General features: G+C 34.3%; 1 protein-coding gene across 1 annotated transcript; it reads left to right on the top strand.

The window, feature by feature from the left end:
• The first annotated feature begins 6,112 nt into the window (after positions 1–6,112).
• On the top strand, positions 6,113–10,317 carry LOC114580808. Its single transcript, XM_028699458.1, has 3 exons — positions 6,113–7,703; positions 7,827–8,657; positions 9,995–10,317. The coding sequence occupies exons 1-3, from the start codon at positions 6,113–6,115 to the stop codon at positions 10,315–10,317; spliced, it is 2,745 nt and encodes a 914-aa protein (XP_028555291.1).
• The last annotated feature ends 247 nt before the right edge of the window (positions 10,318–10,564 follow it).

Genomic DNA, 10,564 nt, shown 5'->3' with positions numbered 1-10,564 from the left:
TGAAATAAACTTGACGTCCTCGGTGTGCAACAAAAGTTGAAATCATTTAATAATTAAAATACATCAAAATAAAGCTTTAACACATTAATATTTAAACTCATATTAAATTTCTCCTTTTGCTTTTAATAAACTCAAACATTAGACAACTCAAACAAACTACCCAGTTTAGGATCTACCCCTTCCACATGACCTTCTATGCACACTTTAGATGGCTTGCTAGAATAACCGACTCTATATCTAGGCTAGGTCGATGTTTACTTTTTTACTGTGTGCCAGTTTTTTGAGATTTCATTATATGTTGTAATTGAAATTACTTGGTGTGTCTGTTTATTTTTTACTATACTTTATGGATTGATGCGTTTGTCAATTAGATTATCTTTAGGTTAGGAATGATATGGATGCTCATTGAGTTTTCTACAAGTGTCCATGTTCATATAGGGCAATAAAGGGGGATAAATAAATAATAAATATAATTGCTACAAGTGCTTCAGGTGCTTTACCCCCAAATAAAAAAGAGCGTGGCCATGTGTGTTTACTTTTTTCTGCACATATATACAAAAATGCTTGGAAATTAATTTGATTTATTAAATACTTAGGATAATCATGTAGGAGAGTCTATAATTTTTTATTTTCACTAATGTAATTTGATTAAGTATTGATTTGTGAAAGTGTACATTTGAGTTGGGATACACAGATCCAAAGGTTGGATTCCAAAGAGGAAGGGATACCCCTTAGGGGAATAGTCATTTTCCATTTGGAAGCCCAAGTTTGGATCATTTTTCATACCCAAAGTGGAAAGAATAACCTTCCCTTCGAGAGAATAGTTCTCTTTTCTAGTTAGGTATATGACTACGAAGAGTTCAAGGAGCTCAAAGAGGAGAAGACCGAGGAGTTAAAGACAAAGAGTATCCCACTCAAGGTCACTTGCATCTGTATTAAGATTAGAATCTAGGTTGTTGTCAGTGGTGCACAACCACTTTAATTTATGTATTTCTAGGTTGTAATAAGCAAGGCAGCTTGCCTATGAACATTTATTAAGTAATTTTATTATATTTGATGTGTTTGCTTGATTGCGTATAAGATTACCTACTTTTTTTAATTTTTTGGTGATTGTGTGTCATTTTTTATTTAGCCTAGATACGTGAGACTTGTATGAGTGTGCAAAATTCCTTTACTCATAATAAAAAATTTAAAAATTTTATGAGTTAAATAACATAGAAAGATAATGATATAGGGAATATGCTGATGATCGTCTGGGGTCGCATGCATATCAATGCATTCTTCATTCCTTATTTTAAGGCACTTCCCCATCTACGGGTAGAGTTCAGATAATCCGACCTATGAGGATGAGGTGCTGAACCTAGGGAAGCCTAATCTTCTAAAAAAATTATTTTTAAACCTTTTTAAAATTTCAATCATTCATGATTTATGTATTTTGACCAGCATGTATTATATTAGAAATATATTTAAAAGAGTATAAATTTTAATTTTATTTGTATCTAGCATTTTCACCCAACATAAGTCAAGTGGCCACTTAGGATAATCTCTAGATGTCTGCCCTAACTCTCCAAAACTTTAATAAAAATGTCCCTACCACTCTTTCATAAAATGACCAGATTCATGGATTTAAAATCGACTAGGTGGTTAGCTGGCTGCCCAATCCAAGCTATGGTAAGTCTAAATTTTGCATTGCATTAGTTAGGTTTGAGTCACCATTATATGGAGCCCAATTCAAATTTAAGATCTTGGGTGGATTTTGAATCATAAGACCCCAACCTCCATGAATGTAATATCAAATTTCTAATAAAACACTCAACTTAAATTAAATCTTTTTTCAATCCAAAACTTAAAGCCCAACACTTAGATCAGGTTGGGACACTTCTAGATTATTCTAAAATATCAAAGTGTCCCCTACTCTTCTTCCCTTGACTCTAAAAATAAGTAATCCAATTTGATCCATTCCCACTTGAAATTCTAAAATTCACTTCCTTTGATATCAATCCTAAAAAATCTTTTTAAAAAATTTCATCATTATTTTAATCGAGAGTATTCATAGGAAATTTCTAATTTCTTATGATGTAATTAACTACAAGGGCTTATGCTCATAGGAGATTTAGAACGCACATCCACCTTTTTTAAAAAATCAATTTTCAAAACTCAAAAATAATCTTCTTTGAGAAAATCAAGTCGATAATGATCATAATCGTCATGTTTCATCGATCAATATTAAGTGATATTTTCTCTCATCGGAGAAACATATCATTTGTTATTGAGATATGTAATATGAAATTAATAATCACACTTCTAGATTATTCTAAAATATCAAAGTGTCCCCTACTCTTCTTCCCTTGACTCTAAAAATAAGTATTCCAATTTGATCCATTCCCACTTGAAATTCTAAAATTCACTTCCTTTGATATCAATACTAAAAAATCTTTAAAAAAAATTTCATCATTATTTTAATCGAGAGTATTCGTAGGAAATTCTAATTTCTTATGATGTAATTAACTACGAGGGCTTATGCTCATAGGAGATTTAAAACTCACATCCACCTTTTTAAAAAAATCAATTTTCAGAACTCAAAATTAATATTCTTTGAGAAAATCAAGTCGATAATGATCATAATCGTCATGTTTCATCGATCAATATTAAGTGATATTTTCTCTCATCGGAGAAACATATCATTTGTTATTGAGATATGTAATATGAAATTAATAATCTCCCATCCGGATTATAGTAGTTAAATATTGATAGAATCTTATTTTGAGCCTTTAGGATTGTATGCAATTCTTATTTGAATCCAATTATTACAATTAGGATGACAACTTTTAATTTCATCATCTGAACTTGTTAGTAAACGATATTTTTGCCTTAAGGGGCAATGTATTAGTAGTGAGAGAAAGTAGTGAGAGAAACTCTAAGAAAATGGTTTGAATTTTCACGGGAATTCAAATTTTTCTCGTCACGGGAGTTGCAGAAATCACATGGCTGCGGATGCTCGCTGGCAATAACCTACCAGTGGGACCCTGGAGGATTGTCGTCTTATTCAGAAGGCTTTGAATGTCTCATCCCGTCCAATGCTCTCGTCGCTGGCATTCGGTGATGAAATAACTACAGTCAATCTGATGGCTAAATCTAAAGGTAATAAAGGAATTGTCATTAAACAAGGATGCTTCATAGCTAGAAGAGAACCATAGGTGATTGGGAAAGGAAAGAGCATTATGGTTGAAGAAAATGTCAAGAAGGTTTTCAAAGGTTATTTTGCATCTCCGTCTTTTAAATATATTATTGATAAAGGTACCTCATTGATTGGAAATGTAGATGGCATGGAAAAGAAGACGCTTGATCTGAGTTTAATGGGAATTTCTAGCCTAACAAATACAGGTATCCTAGGAGAAAATGATAATGCAGTGAAACAGTAGAAGAATGCTGAACTAGCTAAAATATTATTATCTGACTTGGTGAAAGATAGGAATGTTGAATCAGCTGACAAGGGAGATTGTGGAGAGGATGTGTCAAGCCCTATTAGAAATTGTGATGGAGAGCAAATAAATGCGTTGAGGAAAAAAGAGAACATTAAAGTTTCAGATTTACAACTGGGTAACTTCCTAGCTGAATATGGAGTAAATATGAAATTGCATGAGCAAAATGAAAAGGAGAATGCAGAAAAGCTTAGCAACTTAGTTGTCATAAAGGTGTTTGGAGGATATCCCCCATTACGGGTCATAAGCTCAGAACTCAGGAGACAATGGATGCAATTTGGGAAGTTTCACCTAACCATATTAGGCATGGGATGGGTGCTTTGCTCATTTTATGAATCAGAATAAATGGAAGCTGTTATGACTAATGGACCATGGTTTGTTATTGGGAAGATAATTGGGATGGACAAATGGTTGGAAAACCTTTTCTCCTAACTCTTCAAACCTTTTCTTCTAACTCTCTAAAAGGCGTGACAGCTCCGATTTGGATCAGGCTTCCAAATCTACCTCTTCATTGTTGGGATAATATTAATATTTGTAGAATTGCCTCAATAGTTGGAAAACCATATTTGATTGATGGAAACATGTTCTAATGGGGAAGAAGAGAATTCGAAAGGGTATGTGTCTGGATCAAGCTGGACAACAAGCTTCCTTTAGGTGTTTGGATTGAAGGCAAAGCTGGGAGATTCTACCAAAAGATAGAATATGAACGGGTCCCAAATTTCTGTTTTAACTGTGGACTTATCGGCCACAATAAAGAAAGCTGTAAGAAGGTGATGGAGATAATAAAATTTATGAGAAGATGTCTGGTTCTGGTACTAATAATGCTGGGAAAATTATTCAGGCTAAAAACAGAGAAGTTGGCTCTGTTGAAGGGACTGGCTATGGACCTTGGCTTATAGTTAACCGAGGCAAGAAGAGATTCAATAATCAAAATCAATCTCAGAATCGTTCTCTTCAGAATATGAACATGACTTTGTGGAAAAGGAAAGAATCTAGAAGAACTATTGTAGAAGTTGCAAAGGAAGACAGAGAAGTTGTTCTAGTTAAGAAGATTGAAGGAGTAGCAGCTAATGTTCTAGTTTTCAATTTTACAGAATCGGTAGAAAAAGGTATTAAACAATCAGAGTTTAATACTTATTCTGGATCTACTAATCCAGGTAGTGAGAATATTCTGATCCCAACAACTGGAAACAAAATTCAGTATATTGAGCAGTCATGCTGAAGAAGGGGATATAGTTCAAGAAATCATAGAAGACAATCCAGTAATGAAAGAACCTCCAGAAATGATCAGAACTGAGCCTAGTAGTATTAAAAATCCTATGGGGCATCATATAGAAGATGAATCCAATATGGTGAAGAAGAAAAAACCTAAGCAATTAAAGGATTTGGGTCGTATCAGTTCAAATCTGAGGAGTAGAAGAATGGAATTGGAAGCAAACGGTACTTTGGGGATTCAATCCCCTATCACTCATTAATGTATTCATTAGCTTTTTGGAATTATAGAGGAGCAAAAAAGAGGAGTGCTTCTCTATTCCTTAAAGAATATGTGAGATTACATAATGTGATTTTTGTGGGTTTGCTAGAGACTAAATTGTCTTCCTTTGAAATGAAAGAAGTTAAAACTCTTATTGGAGATGGATGAAACTATGTTATGGTGCCCTCAAAGTGGACTATCAGGTGGTATTATTGCTTTATGGAATGCTAATGTGGCTGATTTCTCATTGGTTGATTCTTCTAACCAATGTATAGTTGGAGACCTCTCGGTTAACAACAATTGTAAATGAAGGGTGGCTACTGTTTATGCCAACAAGGAATGCTGTAAAGGGAGGGAACTTTGGGAGTTTCTGGGAATTCATTCTCTATTGAATTCCCCATAGTGGTTGCTGGAGACTTCAACTGTCTCACTTCTAGGGAAGACAAGAAAGGAGGGAAAAAGTTTCAATGCATCTAAGGTTCTAAGGAAATGGAGGCTTTCTTTACCAATAATGATTACCATGAGGTAAGATTCATTGGACCTCGGTTCACTTGGTGTAACAATAAAGTTGGGGGAGATAGGATCTTGGAAAGGCTGGACAGGTGCTTCCTTAACTCCTTTGCATTAAATTTATCTTCTCAATTGGTTGTCAAGCACTTAGCGAGAGTATATTTCAATCATTGTCCTATTTTCCTCAATATCATCAATTTGAAATCACCAAGCGTGAAAATCATTAAGTTTGAGGATGTGTGGGTATCCTACCCGGCTGCTCTCACGGTGGTCAAGAAAGCTTGGGCTACCAATTATCAGGGTAGTCAAGCTCATATCCTGAACTCTAAATTCAAAAGAACTCTTAGATCTCTTTTCTTTTGGAGCAAAGCTAAGATGAAAAACCTGAACTTGTCTAAAGACAAACTGATGGAAGATATATTGGAGTTGCAAATCAAAGAATCTGAGATTGGTTGGCTCAATGATGAAGAATAATGGACTTTAAAAGCCAAGGTGTTGGAACCAAATTCAACAATGGCTAGATTGAACATATGGTGGAGACAAAGAGCTAAAGTCAAGTGGATGGTTGATGGAGATTACAATTCTAATTTTTTTCATTCCTATGCTAGTGCTAGAAGAAGATTGAACAACATTGTGAAGATTAAGGATGAAGAAGGGAATGTCCTGGAAGAACAAAATCAAATTCAAGATACTCTTATTCGGTTTTTCAAGCAAAAGTGGAGGCAAAGGGATTGCACCTTGGAAGGATGGCCAAAGCCGGTTTTTGTTTAATTGGGATGACAAATCATGGCTTGCAAGGGATTTCTCGGTGGAAGAGGTTGAGGAATTTATTAAACAGTTGGGAGAAAATATAGCACCTGGAAGTGATGGAATCTCATACTCTTTCTTAAAAGCTTATTGGGGCATTATAAAAATTGATTTTGTTAATGCAAACAGTTTTTTTCTTCAAAATGGGGAGATGGACAAGAATTGGAAGGATACCTTGATAGTGTTAATCCCTAAAGTGTCAAATCCCTTGATTTCTTCCAACTTTAGGCCTATCAGTTTATGTAACTCAGTCTACAAAGTGGCGGCTAAAGTTATTTTAAATAAGCTTGCCTTGGTTATTCCCAAACTCATATCAGAAGAACAGGCGGCTTTTATCAAGGGGAGATCTATTTCAGATCATGTATTGGTTGCTCAAGAGGTGTTCCACAAGTTCAAGTACTCAAAATCTTCTAAAGGACTAGCTACTTATAAAATTGATATGGAACAGGCATATGACTCTATGAGTTGGAATACTCTTGAAGGAGTCTTGAAATACTTTGATTTCCCTCCATTGTTCTCCAAATTGATATTGGAATGTGTGTTAGAGCCTATGTTCTCAGTAATAATCAATGGTAACCTATCGGATTGGATTATAGCCAAAAGCGGTTTCCGGCAAGGTTGCCCATTGTCAGCTTTTCTCTTCATATTGTGCCCTCAACTCCTCACTAATACCCTTGCCTTAACTTCTATTGGAGTTAATATTTCTCCTTATGGACCTCGGATATCACATCTTCTGTACGCAGATGACGTGATGCTATTTTTAGAAGCTAACAAGAAAGTTTCTTTGGAGTTAAAAGATATCTTATCCAAATTCAGCAAATGGACCGGCCAGTGTATTAACATTGGTAAATCTGCCATTCTTTTTGGAAAGATGGTTAATAGAAGGAGAAGGAGGTCCATTACAAGAATTTTAGGTATCAAGGAAGTGAAGGAATTTTTGTATCTTGGTATCAAGATGACTTTAAGAAGATTGAAGGCTAATGATTTTCAGTTCATCATTGAAAAATCATTTAAGAAAATCAACACTTGGGGAAGTAAACTCATTTCCTTGGCTGGTAAAATAGCTCTAGTTAAATCGGTCTCTTTGGCCATCCCAAATTTATACAACACACATTCCTTGGTTCCAATCCGTGTTCTTGAAGACATCAACAAATTATGCAGGTGTTTTATATGGAATAAGCCTAATGGTAAAGTTGGCATTCACTATGTTAGCTGGGAGGAATTATGTAAACCAGTAGATAGAGGAGGCCGGGGACTGTGCTCATCTACTTCTAAGGTGGCTGAGCTGAGAGTAAGACTAACATGGAGATTTTTTAATAATAGAAACTCTCTTTTATTCAAAATGCTGGCTCCAAAGTATGGATCCAAGGTTGTAGAAGATAATATGAAGAGGTGTGTATCTTACTCATGGAAAATTATCACTGATGGAGGTAAAGTTTTACAACCATTCTTAAAATGGAGTGTGGCTAATGGATCATCAATTAATGCTTTTGAAGACAAGTGGCTATTGGATAAGAGCATCAACAAATGACCTACATTTGTTGTACCTCAAGGTGAAGAACCGGTTAAGTTGGACAGGTTCATTGAAGAAAAGGAATGGAATGTGGCTGAATTACTGAATATGTTTGGTAGTGAAATGGTGGAGCTTATTTCACACACCAAAATTATGTGTGATCAACGGGAGGATAAGCAGGAGTTGATATTCAACAGATCAGGGAGAACAATATCAGGGATGATTGCTGAGGCTATGCAGCAAGATCAGCCTGAAAGCAAATTTGCAAAATGGTTGAAAAAAGCTAAACTAGTGCCACGGGTGGAAACTTTCTGTTGGAGGTTATTCAAGGAAGCTATACCAACTTACCAGTTTCTAGCACATAGAAGATTGCAAGAAGTTGAAGTCTGTCCAAGGTGTTTGGATGGCATTGAAGACATGGAACATGTTCTATTCAAATGTGCCAAGATAAAGGAGGTTTTGTCTCAACTCAACAAATGGGGATTCCGGATTCCTTTGTTTGAAAGCTTTCAAGATTGTTGTAGATGGATGGATCAAATGACAACTCATAATGGTATGCTTCTTAATTTGTTTTTCAATGTCTTGTATCTCCCATGGAAGGCTGGAAACATGTTTACACATGATAAAGTGGTAGAAGGTGCAATCTCGGTGGTTGCAAGTGCGGTCAGCTTTTTATCTACTTTTAAATTGATTGTTAACTCAAAATCGGAACTATGGGATGCTAACCAGCCCCTTAGGTTGTCTAATACTTGGTATCCCCCTCCACCCGATTGGTTAAAAATCAATGTAGATGCTTCACTTGACTCCTCTTATAGAGCTGGCATGGGATGTGTTATACGTGATAGCAAAGGGAGGTTCTTAATGGCTTTTGGTAAAAAATGCATTCATTGGGGCGTTTACTATTTGGAGATTCTAGCTATAAAGTCTTTGAAAGAAATGACTAAAGATTGGATGTTCAAATACAAGGGAGCAATTATTGAAGGTGACAATGCAAATGCAATAAGAAGGCTTCATAAGGCAAGGATTGATGACTTCAAGGGAGAAGAAGACTTTAATTTCTTTAAAGAGTTTAATTATCTCATTTTCTCTTGTGTTGATAGAGGTAGTAATAAGCTAGTAGATATGTGTGCTAAGTATGCGATGGTTAGCAACTTCATTTGGGAAGGTCTGTGCTTGAATGAGATTCCTCCTTCATTTGTGAATTTATTGAAGGAGGAATCAACATTTTAGTTGTTTATTTTTCTTTTCCGTTGCTATTAATGCATTTATTTCTCTTTAAAAAAAAAAAAAAGTTCACTTCTATACATATTATCTCTATCATTAGAGACTTGTTTCTTAGCTCTACCAAGTTAGAATTATTAGGGAATGTGTCATGAAGTAATATTATTGTAATATATTTTCTATAAAATTAAATATTTAAAGGAAAATTTATCATGTACAAATATTTTTTGTTATCATATTTAGTCCATAATTATTTATGTAATCATAATTAATTATATAAATATATACAAGAGGATTGAATAATGGATAATAATTTAAACAAGTCTATAATTATTAATAATAGTTGGAATCTATAACTAAATATTTTTAGTATGGCCCATAAATATTAAGAATGGAAGAGTTTTATCTGAATTATTCGATATGAAGATATTAAGAGTCGAGGTACTTTATATGATATAATTATATAGGATTGGACGACATAATTTTTTAATTTTCTAAAAAATTTTGTCTTAAATAGATAAATTTTAAAATTCACTATAAAGATGATCATATATAAATGAATCTTAATAATGAGTTATTAATAAGTAGCAATTTGTAATATTTTATTTATTGACTTACTTGAAAATAGTTTGGAAGTTGATATAAACTCAGTCCTTATATCTTAGAAACACAATGAAAAAAATGACAGAGAATGTTAATATTCAAATGTAATCCATTCCTTTCAATTTTAAATGTAAAAAAAATTGTTCCCTTGAATAATTAATTCAAACATCGAATAATAGAGAGTTCAAAATTTGATTAGGTCAGAAAGTTTATTGTTCATTAGAAAATTAAAAGAAATTTAAAGCTAAAGATATAGTTAGAGCGGTGACAAAATTACATAGCACTAATTATGAATTTCTATGGAGGATTATTTTATATGTAATGGTTAAATCAATGGATGATTCAATATTTTAAATTAAGTAATTTATATTATAAATTCATCAGGTGGTATTATTGCTTTATGGAATGCTAATGTGGCTGATTTCTCATTGGTTGATTCTTCTAACCAATGTATAGTTGGAGACCTCTCAGTTAACAACAATTGTAAATGGAGGGTGGCTGCTGTTTATGCCAACAAGGAATGCTATAAAGGGAGGGAACTTTGGGAGTTTCTGGGAATTCATTCTTATATTGAATTCCCCATGGTGGTTGCTGGAGACTTCAACTGTCTCACTTCTAGGGAAGATAAGAAAGGAGGGAAAAAGTTTCAATGCACCCAAGGTTCTAAGGAAATGGAGGCTTTCTTTACCAACAATGATTACTATTAGGTAAGATTCATTGGACCTCGGTTCACTTGGTGTAACAACAAAGTTGGAGGAGCTCGGATCTTGGAAAGGTTGGACAGGTGCTTCCTTAACTCCTTTGCATTAAATTTATCTTCTCAGTTGGTTGTCAAGAACTTAGAGAGAGTAGCTTTCGATCATTGTCCTATTATCCTCAATATCCTCAATTTGAAATCACCAAGCATGAAAACCATTAAGTTTGAGGATGTGTGGTTATCCTACCCGGCTGCTC

This window comes from Dendrobium catenatum, unplaced genomic scaffold (assembly GCF_001605985.2).
Source record: "Dendrobium catenatum unplaced genomic scaffold, ASM160598v2 fragScaff_scaffold_1295, whole genome shotgun sequence".
Classification (NCBI taxonomy): domain Eukaryota; kingdom Viridiplantae; phylum Streptophyta; class Magnoliopsida; order Asparagales; family Orchidaceae; genus Dendrobium; species Dendrobium catenatum.
This window is presented reverse-complemented; position numbering and strand designations above follow the sequence as displayed.